The sequence below is a fragment of the Crinia signifera genome, chromosome 1, assembly GCF_055691185.1.
Source record: "Crinia signifera chromosome 1, ASM5569118v1, whole genome shotgun sequence".
Taxonomy (NCBI): Eukaryota; Metazoa; Chordata; class Amphibia; order Anura; family Myobatrachidae; genus Crinia; species Crinia signifera.
Window position 1 is genome coordinate 54,297,537 of NC_139217.1, and position 17,195 is coordinate 54,314,731.

Genomic DNA, 17,195 nt, shown 5'->3' on the forward strand with positions numbered 1-17,195 from the left:
TTTAGACGTAGATATTTCATTCCCAATCCTGATTTATGGGGGCATATTGATCAGCGAGTGATTTTTATGTTATCACTCATCATAAATGGTGCTCCAGCCAATCGGCTCCTTACTGACATTTTTCAAAGACATGAGATAGGAGCAGATTGGCTATCATACGCAACGAGTGATTACAGAAATATCACTCATTGTTAAATCTGCTACGCAGTGTTGCAGAAGAGACACAAGGATAAACAGGAGATGTATGTGGACATATCCATCTACCCTCCATGCGATACAAGTCGCCTTTCATATAATGTGACTGTAGTGCCGGGCATCTTTTTTGCATCTTTCCATTTAAAATGCGTCTTATTTGCATGGAGATAATAGGATGCACAAGTAGCTTCTGCTGATTAAAATATGCAACATGTCAATATTGTGATTGCTACTGCTGCTGAATCTGCGTAAGAATAGAACGTTACCGTGTTTTTCTAGAAAACATTGTAACGTAGCATTTTTGTATGTAGGTACAGCCATTTCGCAAATAAGATGCTTTATGCGAGGAAATAAGTGATACGCATTGAGTGTAGTCTCGCAGTACAGACAGTCTGTTAGTCGTCTGGGTCACGACCTCTTCCCTTGGTCAAAATCTTAAATTTAATTAGTAGCTTTTGTGTTTATATATTAAAGTAAAGGCTTTATATTAAATGACAGTGATTCTACCAGAACATTTCCTTATAAGCAGCCCTTAGGCCATTAATGTGGTTTGCTGTCTAGACAAAAGTTTACCTCAGTCGCAGCCCTTGCTTTGTTACTGAACGGAGTTCCCTGGCCTTTTGTATAGCATCCTTTGTGCTTCATTATACATTTTGTTGTATTTCACGGAAACTATTGAGGGAGGGAACGGATGACCACAAATGTCATGTCTTGTCTTAGCTCTGTATAATCTGTGTAGCGCTAATTACCAGATACCACTGTCATATAAATCACGTGCAGGTACTGGCTGGAGAGGCCCAGACTGAGGTAAATAATAATCTAAGGGACACTTAATAAAAAGAAGCATCAAACAAATATATCAAATTAAATCTTATTTTGTACTCACTAACATTGCAGCTAGATTCTGTATTTTACTGTCCGCTGATAAGTTGTGTTTGGTTGCTTTTATGTACGGACGATCCATTGTTCATTTCATGATTTTACATATCCTGGAATTTGCACTTTAGTCTCTGTCCCCTTAGTTAATAATGTTTTTCAGTGGGACGATTTCCCCAGTTTTTACGCAACCATTCTTCACATTTTATTCCACAAATCCTACCCAGACATTGTTTGATACAGTCATTTAGCAAAGGGGTTACAGAAAGGAATATTGGGTACTTATGTAATATCTGGGCTCCCGTTTTTCTTATGAGACCGCGTCCCCTCGCGGGGCCCGCCACGCTTCGGGCATGGTGGCTCGCTGCGCTCGCAACACTATATAAAATCAACTCCATGCGTAGTTGGATAGTAGGGGTATGAAAAAATGGGGTTCATTTAACATGGGAGCCCAGATAATACATAAGTACCGAATATTGTATTATGAAAGCCTAAATTTGTTGACTTTGATCCCCAGTTACCTCCTAAACCATACTTGAAGGTTAATTGGCTTCTTACCGTGCCTCCATTGCTCTTGGTGCCCGCCTGTGCCTCCATTGCACTTAGTGCCCGCCTGTGCCTCCATTGCACTTAGTGCCCGCCTGTGCCTCCATTGCACTTAGTGCCCGCCTGTGCCTCCATTGCACTTAGTGCCCACCTGTGCCTCCATTCCACTTAGTGCCCGTCTGTGCCTCCATTCCACTTAGTGCCCGTCTGTGCCTCCATTCCACTTAGTGCCCGTCTGTGCCTCCATTCCACTTAGTGTCTGCATGTGCCTCCATTCCACTTAGTACCCGCCTGTGCCTCCATTCCACTTAGTGCCCGGCTGTGCCTCCCTTGCACTTAGTGCCCGCCTGTGCCTCCATTGCACTTAGTGTCCGCCTGTGCCTCCATTGCACTTAGTGCCCGCCTGTGCCTCCATTGCACTTAGTGCCCGCCTGTGCCTCCATTGCACTTAGTGCCTGCCTGTGCCTCCATTGCACTTGCACACCGCCCCTTGTAGCACTTAGTGCCCGCCACTGCCCCCCTTGTGGCACTTAGTGCTCGCCACTGCCCCCCTTGTGGCACTTGGGGCCCGCCACCTCCCCTTGTGGCACTTGGGGCCTGCCACCGCCCCTCTTGTGGCCCTTAAGGGGCCTGCCATCGCCCCTCTTGTGGCCCCTAAGGGGCCCGCCACCGCCAAATTAATGCCATCCTGGGCATGTTCTAATGCACTGATGGACTACATGTTGGTCTACCCCAGGCATGTCCAACGTTGGCCCTCCAGATGTTGTGAAACTACACATCCCAGCATGCTTTGCAATAGTTTTAGCATTCTCTAATAGCAAAACTGTGGCAAAGCATGCTGGGATGTGTAGTTTCACAACATCTGGAGGGCCAACGTTGGACATGCCTGGTCTACCCTTTTGAAGGTTTTAACTCTTTGATTGGCACCAATTTAGTCTGTATAATCACTATTAAGCTCCAGACAACGATAAGATGGCATGGACTCTTGAAAGTTCTAATGCTTAAGATAGCCAAAAAGTTAATACAATGTGTGTGTGTGTGTGTATATATATATATATTATATGATTTGCTGTCAAAGGCCCTGGAATCTGAACTGAGCGTTTTACCGGAGTTCCTATTTGTATTTATTAATATCAGTATAATGTGACATTTGATGAATTACAGACTGGTTCAATCGAACAGTGCGACTGAGTGGATGAATGGAAATAAAATAGTTGGTGCAAGCAATCGCTCCTAAAGAAGTCTTTAGGCCAGATTCTCTAACAAAATGGAGAGTGATAAACAGCCAGCCAATCCGCTCCTATCTGGCATGTCACAGACTGTGTTTGAAAATGTCAGGCAGGAGCTGATTGGCTGGCTTTTTATCACTTTTGAAGCTTAGTGCATCTGGCCCTTTATCTGCTTTATATAGTCCGCTCTTCTGTATCGTGTTCTATTATATCTGCCTGGTGCAGAATGTGTTGAACGCAGCAGATTTTACCAGCATTTCCTCTGTAACATAAACATGTGTTTTATAATGGAGTCCACACCTATAAGTGCAAGAGGTGTGACAAGGGCAGTACTTGAGTAAGAGCATGAATCCGTCTGTGCTACTTTGTGCGTTTGCCAGATCTCTTCTCAGTGTTTTGTCTGCAGCTTGCATTACACAGAGTGCCTGCCAAAATAACTTAATCAGTGGTCGGAGCCAAAAAAAAGTCCACAATGGGTTCAAATGTCATGGAAGAGGTAAAAATAAAGTTCCAGGATGCTGCGTAATTGCATTCCTTGGCGTGAGGGAAGAGTTTGGGCTGTGCACAGTTCACGTAGGCCAGGCTTAGGTGATACGGGACTTTATAACCTGCATTGACCTAGTTTAAAGAAATCACACTATTGGTACGTTTCACCTGGAGATATCTTTTCTGATTCGCTCACCTGTCTCCGCCTCCTAAGCTACAGATGTTGCTATGCAAGACCATAGGGATGAGATGGTGACCGGTTTAACACCCCAACCATTGACCCTTTTTGCAGCTCTCCCATGTAGTAGTGTTTACTAAAAGTTGCAGATTTCATTGGACATGTGGACAAACGATTGGCCAGATGTACTAAGCTTGAAAAGTAATAAGATGGAGAGTGATAAACCATCAGCCAGTCAGCTCCTACCTTCTATGTCACAGGCTGTGTTTGAAAAATGACAGGAAGGATCTGATTGGTTGATGGTTTATCACTCTCCATTTTATCACTATTGAAACTTAGTACATCTGTCTGGCCGTGTATGCGCTATGTTGATTGGTAGATGCGGTCCCTTTTAATCATGTATAATAAAAATGCTCATCTTGACCCCTACAACATTCATTTTATATAAATTGTCTTGCATTTTATAGTAAAAGGAGCTTTCTGCTCCGACGGGGGCACTGGGGATTATAGAAACATGTCTGTGTTCATAGTAGACTGAATCAGCGAGTCCCGTGATTCATGGGCCAGAGACTGCGGAGTGGTTAATCTCATCAGATCAGACCGGATACGACATACTTACAGGAAAGCATTTCTGTCTTATATACTTAGCAGTCTTCAGCGCCCCACAGGACCTTATTTATTACACTTCTCCGACAAGACTGACCGGACTAAATCTAATGAAGAGATTTTAAAGTGAAGCGGTCTACTCAAAGTAGAAACAATTTTTTGTATTTGAAGCATCTTGTAAAGATTTCTATTACTGCGTTCGCAATTGGTCACATTGCGACCTACCTATACATCCTTTTTATAGGCGGTACACATCAGTTACGGGGCCTACACATGGGGCGAGATCAGGGCATTTTCTAGGCGATCTAACTAGATTAGAAAATTCCCCTACAGCGCTCAGTGTTTAGGGGACATAGCGATGCACAGACCTGCATGCCGCTGTCACCCAGAGATTAATATCCAGCATGCTGGAGAAATCTACTCAATCGCCGGTCAGTGTGTAGCCACTATCTACTGCTAATACTTTCTGTAGGACAACGCGTTTTGCCTCTTGGTGAGCTGATTGGTTCCTGAGCCACCTGTCTTTCATATTCCCCGCCCCCTTTAAGATGCTGCTAACCAATGAGGGACAGATTTAATAAGGTGAAGTGATAAAGTGGCCAGTGACAACACAGCAGCCAGTAATCTCTTAACTGTCATTTTCCGTACCCAGCCTGTAACGAGACAGTTAGGAGTCGATTGTCTGCTGAGTTTTCACTCCTCACATTATCGCTTCACCAAGCTTAATAAATCTGCCTGTAAGTGTGTTGACGCATAATTATCACAGCGATAACCAGATTAGGTTATGACCACGCATCGCCATTTTCTGTGGTTGCATGTACTTTAGGTCCGAAGCGCTTGTGTAGCAATAGCCCTGACAGTACCTTGGGTTTAACCTTATCTATGGACCCTACCTTGTAGCCCCACCATTACAGAAATGATACCAGTGACTTATCCACCCATGAATCAGCCTTTCCTATCACTTGTTTCATAGTGACATAATGTCAGAGCGCTTGACCTCTGTCCAGCCCACACCGTTAAAGGCCGACCCAGTGTGACATGTGGCATTTTCCGATAAGCAGGACTGCCAGAGAATTCCGCATCCTCCACCAACATTGTTTAGACACCTGTAACCCCCAGCATCTGTTAGCCCAACTGTATCCCGTCATCTGCCAAAATACACATTCGTCCACGTTCCTTTCCCGGTTCACCACACTCTCGCTTTGTCATGGTTTATGTCAGTTCAGCTTTTCCAGTTTTTTTTCCCCTTCTATTCCGTTTGTAGAGCCGCAATAGTTAATTGACGGCAAAATGTTTTTCTTTCCACAATTAATGCTTATTATGTGGTTGAGGTCCTTTATCTGACTAAAAAAAGCACAGCAGTTGCTGGGGATTTTCTGTCCATTATTCAATGTCATAATGGCAGTGCAAGCACACTTGTCTTGAAGCCTAGATTGGACATGCACAGTGTCTGCGGACGCTGTTTGTTTTGGGCTGAGGACTGTTAATGGCTTTTTGAAGTTGGTTCAGAGACTTGGTACACATTCAGTATTGATGTTGATGCAGAACAAGACACCAGACTGTAAGTTTAATAGATATAGCTGCTTATATAGTAATCCTGCCTGCTCTCACGGTCTAAGGGGGGGTATTCAATATGCCACCGCTATTTCCGACTGGGGAATAGGTAGACAAAAGGTTGACGCGGTCAAAAGATTGACATGGAAACAGTCAACACTGAGTCTTATTCCACAGATGTCTACTAATAGTGCCCATGGGCGCTGATGTTTAGGGAAGTGTTTCCTAACTAAAAAATGTAAAAATTTTGGGTGCAGTGTGTGAAATGTAACTTTATTTTGCTACAGGTGATCAAAGAAGTGTGCAGCAGCTGCGGTGGGCCCGTGGACTCCGATGGACACTCCTCAAGTTCCCCCGTGCCAAGGACAGAACTGGAAAAAGTATAAACTTTGCTGTAATATATAGACTGTAAAACATTTCCCTGTTCGCTCTTAAACTGTATTTTCAGCAAAGTTACTTTCACTTAACGGTTTACAGATGTTCCACAGAACACACGGGCGCAGGTTATTCTTTTTTTTTTTTGTTTTGTACACATTAACCCCTTCATGCAGAAAAATATTTTTACGTATCGTGTTAAAGATGGCGGCTGTGCACTCCCTGTTCCATGGGGACCTGACCATTCAGGCATAAAGACAAGATGGAGGCCGTTTAGTGAGCCCACTCCGGTTGATGCCCCCTGTAGAACATTTACAATTGTCTGTATGCAAATTGCACACATATCGGACACCAGTGGCGGCTCCAGGGGTGGGGTGGCGGCAGAACAGTTCAGTATTCACTGCCAGTGGGTCAGTTTGGAGTGGCAGTTGGTGGCAATTGCTGTTGCTTCCCTATTTGAATTTTGAACTGAGCTGTAGCCTCTCCTCTGGAGCCACAACTGCCAGACAGCTAAGACCCAGAGTCTAACTCCCTGCCTTCACCTCTGCATTTGATAGTTTAGTCCTTTGGTATTAACTTATCAAGTCTGGCTCTGGTAGATGCATACACGAGACCTCACATGCAAGCAAGCGCTACCAAATACACCACACAATGCAGTGCATCTGTATAAGATACGGTTTACATTGGACTGAAGGGTGGCATTGAATATGATTACATGCATTCCCTGTATTTTCTGTCTGTGATGTAATGCTTGCCTTATATATGTATTACAGTGCAAATATCTTTTAAATCCCTGTACATGGATAATGATGAATGTGGGGGGTCTGCTTTTGTACAAACAATGTGTTTCTTTTTTGAACAGAAACTGTCATTAGAGAGGCCCAGCTCAGACGGAGAATGTAACCTGGAGAACGGCACCGCCATGGTCAATGGCAAGGAGCCTGGTAAGTGTCACTGGCATCATGGCATCAGTACTGTATTTTCTATAAGAGGAGTGTTGGTATTGTAGATACTGTATTCTGTTTCCTTTATGACCATCCTCCTATAACTGAAGGCTCCTGTATACAGATGAATGATTTGAGTAGAGTTTCCTGCACCGTCTCAGTCTCTGAGATTGAATTGCTTCCTCCCCTCTCCCCTGGGTAGACCACCCTGAATCTTTATGGCTCCATTCCTTGTTCTAGTGTTTCCCGTCATGGAGAATATACTTCCGTGCTGTAGATTGTGTGTGACCCTGTGTGTGACTGGCCGCACTTTCCATTTGGCGCTGTCTTACACCTTCCTCCCGCATGTAAATGTCATGGCTACACCTGTGGTCTAGCCGGTCTGTGTGTCGTGACCTCATGTACATGTCATTGTTACCACTGTGGTCTAGCAGGGCCGAGTCCCTACACAGTGACCACATGTTAATGATATAGATTATACGCAGCCATTCGCAGTTTCCCATCACACATGCATTGTGTCCGCCTCGGCCCTGGCTGGCAGATTCCTGTGTGTATGAAATAAGAGCTGGCAGCATTTCCCTGTTTTCCTATCATTGTTTCTCTAGTAGGGAATTGTAGACCTGCTTATCTCAGACTGGTCTACAGTCGAGTCGCCCGCAATCATTTAGCAGCGTTTATCTGCCCTATTAACATTACTGACCAGGAACCACCTCTGAGGCAAAGGGGGTTATTCTGGTTGGGCTGCGAATTCACAGCCTTGTGAGTCCACCAAACCCTTATATATGTGTGGACGCTCGGGAGCAAGTGGGCGGGCGGCTGACATCCGGTGATGTCAGCTGCTCGCACCCGCGTCATCTGCTCATTAGCACGAGAAAGCCCATGAAATGCTGGGCGTTCCCATATGTAAATGGTTTGGCCCGCCGCCCCATGCCCCCCCCCCCTCCCGCACAGTTGGGTTTGTGTGCCCAGTGAACACCCTGTTCGCCGTAGCCGCATATGCGCAGAAATGACCCTGTGCATGCGCCCACCATCAGACCCCTTGCGATCAAAGGGGTCCGAGCGGACGGACCTGAATAAGGCCCAAAGTCTCAGTCTGCTTCTCAAAGTGCAAGCGACACAGGGTGTTAATCTTTATTTCATACCGATAAATACAGATGTGTACTTATACACCTAACCTCAGTACGTCATGCATTGCGAGAGCGCCGCGGGGTGTAACACAGCAGCCGTCTCCCTGCATCCTCTCTGAAACGCAGATGCAGCGAAACACCCTTCAGTCTGTACCAGAGACACTGGGCCGCACGTGTCACCCCACATACATTACTTTTATATACAGTATGCGCACGGTCGCAGATCAATCGTAACAACACTTACAGTGGGCGAAAGCTGCGGCCTTTGCATCCTTCCATTCATGGTAAATTGCGATCACATGGCCTGAAGCATGTGCGGATATCTACAAATTTAAATAAGTACTGCAGAAATATCAGCGCATTAAATAGATTTATCCACATGCTGGATATTAATCGATGTGCGATAGGGGTGATCTAGGGAGATTGCTTAGAAATTGCTCCATTAGACTCAGGCCTATTATTCTGTTTCATTCACATCATCTGCACATTGTATTACACTCTGCTCTTACTCTTCCCGCCGAGAGCTGGCTGCGCAGCGCCTTGTCTCTGCAGTGCTGCACCGTGTGGGCTGTTGCTCTGCCAGCATGCCACAGAATGCACGTCTGACCGCTGCTTTGTGTTCATTCTTCCAAAGGCTAGTGCTCCTGGGCTTGTGGGCAGATGGTGAAATCATATGCGAAGGATAAACCTCGTATCACAACTCTGTCTTCCTACTGTGTTTGGCTTGAAATAAGATGACAGTGCGCTGGTCAGATACAGCACCCTATGACCTCATCCATTGCTTACGTTGCTGAGAGCGAGGAGAAATGCAGATTGTGTACTGACATAATGCAGTGGAAACGTGCATATAGCAAAGGCCCAATCCCCGCCAACTCCGAGCTGCAGGTCTTTTTGCTGAGCGGAAATGGCATTGTGCCCTTGGCTTCAGCCGGTCATTAAATTTGTCATCTTTGTTAAACCAATGTAATCTCTGCAGCATTTTGATGAATTGCTGTGGGCTTTATATTGATCTCCTGATGCAGTTTATGCAACCGCTGTTGTATCAACAATCACGCAGCCGTATTTTCTCAGGGCTGGAAGTGTGACCATGGGAACAGTGTGCAGGAGCGTTTCACTGCTTTCGTGGCTGATGTGGCCTCCAGTACTGCTGAGTGCAGCGAGTCTAAAGGTGGCCATACACACACAGATTTATCTGCAGATCTGTCTGGTTGGAACAAAAACATGGTTATGGATGAGAGCAAATGACAGTTGACCATTTGCTTGGAAATGTTGGAAAACTGACAAACTGTCACTCATCCATAACCATGTTTTTGTTCCAACCAGCCAGATCTGAAGATAAATCTTACTAGTGTATGGGCACCTTAAGAGCCAGCTCCGTTCACCGACATATGAGGGCTCATTAATGAGAGACGCAAGTGAAAATCTGAGTCTGCTCAGTAGCACATAGCGTAGCTTGGTCCTGGGGAACGTAGATTTACATCCGTTAGCAGGGGCAGAGTAACGGTGCTATTAGTGCGCTTTGGAGCTGGCAGAGATCAGTCTTGTCCTTTGCTTTTAATTGGATTTTACCTCAGCATGATCCACATATATGTGCCTGTCAGCCAGCAGGCAGACAGCAGACTCTGGCCAGTCACTCTGGTTGTGTTTTTAAACAGTTTAAGCAAAGCTCCAGATCAAAGCTGTCCTTTGCAATCACAGGACTTCCAGATTTATGACACAAGTGCCTGACATGTAGTCCCCATTCCAATTCATCCAAAAAGTAGGGTTGAGGCCAAGGCTTTGTGCAGCCTGGTCAGGTCTTTGAATGCCAAAAATGGGAAAAGCAATCTTTGATGGACCTTGTTTTCTGTACGAGGCCATTGCCGAACTGAAACCAGAAAAACTCTTCCCCTGAAGTGTTACCAAAAAGTTGGAAACACAAAATTCTCTAGAGCAGGGTTTACTATATCCGGTCCTCAAGAAACCTCTAACAGTGCATGTTTTCCAGATCGTCTTGCTGGAGCACAGGTGTGTTACTGGACAATGAATCTACAATACAAATTATTTTTGATGATTCCTTGAAAACCTGCACGGTCAGAGTTTGAGAATCACTTCTTCTCTAGATTGTTATAGTAATTTGCAGGGAATTCATACGAAAGGCCAATTTGTTTTGTCTTTCTTAAGTATTGTGTTCCATCTGTTTAGTGTGCTTTTACGGTCACATACACATCCTCCGTTAATCACACGTTGTTTTACCCTTTGTTTTATTGCAATACAGCAAGAGACATAGAAGAGCGGGTTGCTGGCATTCCCTTTATTGCAGTGTAACTGAAGCTGGATATTGGCACACATTGTAGTCACAAACTAACCTCTATTTTATCAGCTGTTCTGTTGTTTCATTTGTGTGTGCAGTAGTGTGCAATTTCTTATAGTTTACCTCTATAAGAAAACCTGGACAACCAGCATGGTTTAGCTGCTTATTTGTGTTTCATTGCTGTCTTCTTGCATACGTACTCAGCCCACATTTATTGTTTTAATGGTACTAGCGCATTAGGCATATATTTGAGTTTTCTCATATCAATTGCTATTCAATGACAGATTTCCCTTTTTGATGGCTGGCAGCTTAACTCTGCCGTCTCCACATATACAAAGTGATTGGTACACCCATGAGCAAAAACAGAAATATTTTTGATTAAGATTTATTAATAATCATCGCAATGTGTTGTCTCTAGTTCTGGTGGTTTATTCATTCTCATCCTGCAACATCATTTTATTTCCCCCAAGAGCATTATTGTAGCTTATACGCATCAAGCAAGGAATGCATTGATCCACCCATATAAAGGAAGCCCCTCCCATGAGGAGCAGATGTTGTTAGTATGCACCAGCTACTGTAGCTGGAGTAATTTTCAACTGTGATGCCTGCTCGTGATAGATCAAGTTTTAAGACCCATCAAGACGAGTTGGAAATATTTTGTGTTTCTTGCTACAATCTTACATTTGACCTATTCAATCTATCCAACCGCCGAATTTTGTTTCCTACCATCGGATACCCCACTGATCGGCAAAAAACTTCAGGGATTAGATTGGCAGAAACCGCTGCTTATTTGTAAAATTTCGGCAATTTTCTCTGATCCACGGCTGCATTGAATAGGTGTATGGCGATATTTCCGCATGTCATAAATATCAGCAAACAATGGATACCCACCTAAGTGTCCCCACTCTTTGCCTTCAAAACCGTATAAAGTCTTCTTTCAGGTGTCTGATTAAACAATCATAGCAAACAGGGTTTATTTCCCTTTTTTCTTTGTTATTGAACGCTCAATTTATACAAATGTTTGCCATAATGAAAGAACACTTTGCGTTACTTTGAACTCCTGCTTTGTTTATACTTGTGGTGCTACATCAGAGTTTTAACCAAGTATTCTGATTATCCCAACAGTGAAAAGAAAGAAAAGTTCAAAATCGGAGACAAAAGGTACAGTCACGAAGGTAACCGGAAAGAAAATAACGAAAATAATTAGCTTGGGGAAGAAGAAGCCGAGTACAGATGAGCAGACGTCTTCTGCAGAAGAAGATGTCCCCACGTGTGGTGAGTACTGAGGACATCAAGGTTCAAACCCAAGGGGGAGAACTGAGGACACCAATGTGCAAACCCAAGGGGGAGAACTGGGGACACCAATGTGCAAACCCAAGGGGGAGAACTGGGGACACCAAGGTGCCAGGGGTTTTATGTGAAGGCTAGATCCACATTATTTTACCTAAAAGATGCATTTTTTTTTTTTTATTGTTCACATACTTACACATTTACTTAAGACTAAAATACTGAAAGCTAGCAAAGCACGTCCCCTCTCTTACAATCTCTCCAATTTTGGCATGTGCCCCCTATCTGGTCTCCTAATCACCCCCGTCTCCTCTTCATTCTCTGCTTGGCGCTGCTGATCATGCTGCTTTGCTCCGGACACCTGTCTATGCCGGTCCCTCTGCTCGTTCGGTATCTCTGCTGTGGAACTACACATCCCAGGATTCCCTGCCACAGTTGCTTCCAAGGCATGCTAAAACTGTGGGCCTTATTTAGACCTGCTCGCTTGGCTCAGCGAGCAGTTAACCGCTACCTTCTGCCCCCACAAAATCCCACATTGCGAATGAGTTTCCAGGGCTGCAAACAGATGTGGCAGGGTACACAAGGATGGTTGCCAAGGACTCACTCGTCGGCTGTGAGCAAAACAGCCGCTTCCAGAGGGGCCTAGTGCACACGCATTGCGGCCAATGTTGATGCGCAGTACCGCAAACATAGGCCAGCTTCCGAATTCAGACTTTTGCAGGCCCTGTGAATGGACATTCTGAATGTGTAGCTCCACAGTAGTACACCGCTCTTGCTCTCCCCTCCCCACTCCTCCTCACATCGGTCTCTCCTCACCTCCTATCTCTTCCCTCTCCCTCCCTCCTTCCTTCCTCTCTGATATCCACCTCTAACTCCCACCTCCAAGACCTTGGGCCCAATTCAGCCTTGATCGCTAGGCATATTTGTTCTCAAAATGGGCAAAACCATGCTGCACTGCAGGTGTGGTAGATGTAACACGTGTAGAGTTAGATTTGAGTGGTGTGTGTGTGTGCTAAAACTGAAATCTAAATTGACATATAAATATAAAGCAGCCAGTATTTACCCTGCACAGAAACAAAATACCTCACACAAATCTAGCTTTCTGCACATGTTACATCTGCCCACCTGTAGCGCAGCATGCTTTTGCCCATTTTGAGAACCAATTCGTCCTGCGATCATGTCTGAATTAGGCCCTTTGCACGGCCTGCTCCCTTTCCACAAAAGACACTCCCCTATCAGGTTCTCACCGATCTTCAGTGCTTGGAATGCAGCTCAAAGACTCAGCTACTCACTAACAATGACCAGACTGCGGCCTCACTAACAATGACCAGACTGCGGCCTGTTACCTTCCAGCCCCTCTGTGTCCCCTCCTACCCTCACTCCAACCTCTCATCTTTAGAATGCATTGGGGCAGATGTATGAAGGTGCGCTATGGGGGAGAAGGGGTATCAATGTGCACTAATACCGCTTCTCCCCCATCTATGAAGGAGCTGAGGTGCGCTAAATGGCAGGGGCGCTGCTCTCTAAATGACAGCAGGCTGATATGCAGGGCCGCCCCCCTGATGCTATTCACTTCGTCAGCTGCCGGGTGACAAAGCCCTATCCCCACAACAGGGACAGCGTCCCTGCTGCCAGCTCCGGGCTGCGCTGGAAATCTCTCGCATGCCCAGTACAGCCGGCCGGGCGGAAGGAGACAAGCGCGTCAGTGTGAGTTGATGTGCGGTCTCCTCAAGGGGATACTCTGGAGGGGGGGTTTGCACTCACCCACTTTGGTAGACAAGTTGTTAATACATCTTGTCGGTGTCCCTACCTGCTTCGCATCGTTAATGAGGCGAAGCGTTATAGCGTTGCAATAATACCTCTGCCACATTGTGCTTTACAAGTACAATGACAGAGGCTTCCCTTTATCCCTCTTAGGTTTCATACATCTGCCCCATTGTGCATTAATGCTAGGCTATAGTTTATATAGTTATGTATATGATGCTTGTACTATTGCCCTATATGGTTCTGTGGCAGTTTGTAGCGTCCCACATAAATGCTAATCATCATTATAATAATATTACCACATAACTGCTTTAGGAATTACACCTAGGGTGAGATGTATCAAATCTTAGAGGCAGATGTTGCCAATAGCAACCATTCTTCGCAGTCATTTATATAGCACAGTCATCTGTACAATGACAGAGGCTTCCCTTTATCGCTCTTAGGTTTGATACATCTGCCCCATAGTCAGACAGTAACATTGAGTGGTTTGGTTTTCTTGTCACCGCTCAGGATACCTAAACGTTCTTACCAACAACCGCTGGAGGGAGCGCTGGTGCCGCGTGAGAGACAATAAGCTCATCTTCCACAAAGATCGGACGGATCTGAAGACGCACATAGTCTCCATACCCCTGAGAGGGTGCGAGGTTATCCCCGGCCTCGACTGCAAACATCCTCTGACATTCCGCCTACTCCGCAATGCACAGGAGGTGGCAGTCCTGGAGGTACGCATTTCTGTGTCTTTAGGTTGTCAGATACCCGCTTCCATATATTGCACCCACTGGTATGTTTTACTCCATTTCCTGCACTAGGTTTATACTCTTTCTCATATTCCACGACTGATCTGTATGAGTTCACAGGAAGTGGCTACTAGTCGTCTCCAGTCATACCATGGAGGTATGTGTGATGGACAACAGTGCTTCGAAGGTGCCATGCCTTTGAAATACTGTTGAAACTTCTGCACCAAGGTGGCTGTTTTGTACATAGCAAGTGTAAAAACGCCGCCCCTAATGGGTGCAGGAAGTTTTGAAATCTGTACATACCACCACGTGCTACTGTGTGCTATTGACTGACGGCGCAGGACACAAAATGGCCGCCTTCCCTGTGTATAGAGCAGAAAAACTAGGCTCATGAAAAGAAAAATTGTAAGCTGCCCATAGAAACCAATAGGCTTGAACCAGTCATTCTGAAGTCTGATAGATAGAAGCTGATTTGTTGCTATGGGAAACGTCTCCATTTTGTGTCTCTCTCTCGTTTGATTAAACTCCCCCTTTTTAATATGCTTCATCTTTTCTATTCATGGTTACAGTAAAATACAGTCCATGTGGAACTATGGGGAAGATGTATCAAACCTTCTGAAGAGCATAAACATTTCCCATAGCAACTTACAGTATCTCCTAGAGAGTATTTCTATTCAAATAAATATGGTTTGTTATTTGTTGCCGGGGACAACTTCTCACCTAGGGCAAGATGTACCAAGCCTTGAAAAATTATAAAATGGAGTGTGATAAACCACTAACCAATCAGCTCTTACCTGTCATTTTCCAAACACAGCCTGTGACATGACAGATAGGAGCTGATTGGGTGGTGGTTGCCACTCTCCATTTTATCACTTTTCAAGCTTAGTGCATCTGGTCCATAGTACGCTTCTCTACTCTTTAGAAGGTTTTGGTACATCCCCCCTCTATGCCAGCACAGGACAGCCAGTAGTACCTTAGCGATAAGAAGTCAGAGAACATGCCCTGCCACCATTTTGCTGTTAGGGAATGCTAAAACTATCGCAAGGCATGCTGGGATGTGTAGTTTCACAACAGCTGGAGGGTCATAGTTTGGACATGCCTGTTGTAGTATATGGTCTCTGAATAAACTGGTTTTATTTGACCTTCCATATAAAGCTCTCTGTGGCACGCTTGGTTTGTAAGTAAGATCTTTATTCTAAAGGGGCCTACACACGGGGCGACACTGTTAAGTTATCTGAGCAATGTAGCTCGCTCAGCACACAGCACTCTCAGGGCCAGTGTTCTCCGATGAGAACAATGGCCATGACCAACGAATCGCTAGATTTATCCAGCATGCTGGATATTAAGCGCCGGGCGATAGCATCACGTGTGGCCACACAACGCTACCGCTGTAGCCCATACACACGGAGCGATGTAGGGGCATTTTCTAACAGTGTTGTCAGGTAAGGTGCGTCTTACCATTGTTCTTTCCTTGTGTCACTACAGATTCATTTGTCTAATATACTGATTACATTGCTGTCTTCCTCTTTCCGTTCTCAGGCTTCGTCTTCAGAGAACATGGGCAGGTGGATAGGAATATTACTGGCTGAGACCGGCTCGTCTACAGACCCTGGTGCCCTGCATTACGATTACATTGACGTGGACACTACCGCCAATGTGATCCAGACCGCTAAGCAATCCTTCTGGTAAGTGGGAAGATAAAGGCGTCTCTTCATCTCATCAGATTGTAGAATCTTATCAGTGGTTCTAGTTCTATGGTTCCTCAACTATATAAGGTTTGCGCCTAAAAAGTCAATTCATCCCCACTGTTCTTAGTGTTGTACAGCCTAGGATTGTGGGACTACAGCAGTTTATGTACATCAATATGCAAATTACAGAGGAGGCGGCGGCTTGTGTAAGTAGACGCCTCCTGTCGGCTTCTGTGATCCGCTGCTGCCTCTGATTACGCATTGGATCACAGTGCTTAAACATTATCCTCTGAGTGACCCTCAGATTATTTTATTAGGATGGCGGGGGAATTTGCGACTCCATATCTATTCTGTAATCCGTAAAGTACATATACAGTATAAGGAACGTGTCTTGGGGATGTCACTGGTTTCACTCTTATGGACAGTGACTCAAAAATCATCTCCCTCCACTGTGCGTAGGGCACATATTGGCTTCCCTTTGTGTGACAGAATCCTGCAAGCCCAGTCATTCGCAGTGGAACTCCTATATCATATGTCTAGTCACATTAGTCTGAAGCGTATATGTTTACACATAAAACCGTCGGTTTCATTTCTTTCTGTCTGGTTTAATTCACTGTTCTTCAGGAGAACAGGTTAAAAATGCAATTTAGCTGTTTTTTTGTCTATTCCCACTGGTCTCCTTTTCATGAAAATAGAGCTAAAAGAAAGTTAGACGTTCCGCTCATGTACTTATTCATACTTAGAACTCTGGGATGGCCACCTGCATTTTCGCTATTTGAACATCTAGTGGTCAGCTGATGAACTGCAGCCACAGCAATATGTAATGAAGAGGTATAATTAATTTATTCTGCCACGGAATTCTGAAGGACAATACTATGTAAATACATTATATGCAAAAAAAAATAAAAAATGTGGCCAGAAATAAGGGCTTGTACTTTTCTTACAAAATATGAGACCTTTTAATGTGAAGTTTGTATGTTTATTGGTGTTTGTTGGTTGCTTTGTCTAATAATGTGTTGAAAGTGTGAACGTTTGCATTACTGTTTGCTTGCTAATGTACCCTCTTTGCAGTTATGTATACAGAATGTATTACTCATTTCAGGGCTATTTGTAAGCATTAGGTAAAGCTTATTTCTGCCCCTTTTTTCTGTTCCTCCAATTGTATAACAGTATACCTCCATACAGTGACTTCATAATGAAGGCAGTGTATGAGGAGTGTGGCCAGTCACAGTTGGTGTAGACCAGGGGTTCTCAAACTGTGGGTCCCGACCTTCTCAGCATGGAGTCGCGACTCCATATTGCTGACCATC

At 44.9% G+C, this 17,195-nt stretch overlaps 1 protein-coding gene across 4 annotated transcripts in view; it reads left to right on the forward strand.

Moving 5' to 3' along the window:
- The window catches only part of AFAP1 (actin filament associated protein 1), a 91,561-nt gene that overhangs the window by 53,464 nt on the left and 20,902 nt on the right, over window positions 1-17,195 (forward strand). For all 4 annotated transcript variants that reach the window (XM_083153868.1, XM_083154035.1, XM_083154126.1 and 1 more), the window contains exons 7-11: window positions 5,958-6,050; window positions 6,908-6,989; window positions 11,535-11,684; window positions 13,971-14,182; window positions 15,737-15,882. In XM_083153868.1, coding sequence (XP_083009994.1) covers window positions 5,958-6,050; window positions 6,908-6,989; window positions 11,535-11,684; window positions 13,971-14,182; window positions 15,737-15,882 — 683 coding nt within the window. The remainder of the gene's footprint in view (window positions 1-5,957; window positions 6,051-6,907; window positions 6,990-11,534; window positions 11,685-13,970; window positions 14,183-15,736; window positions 15,883-17,195) is intronic.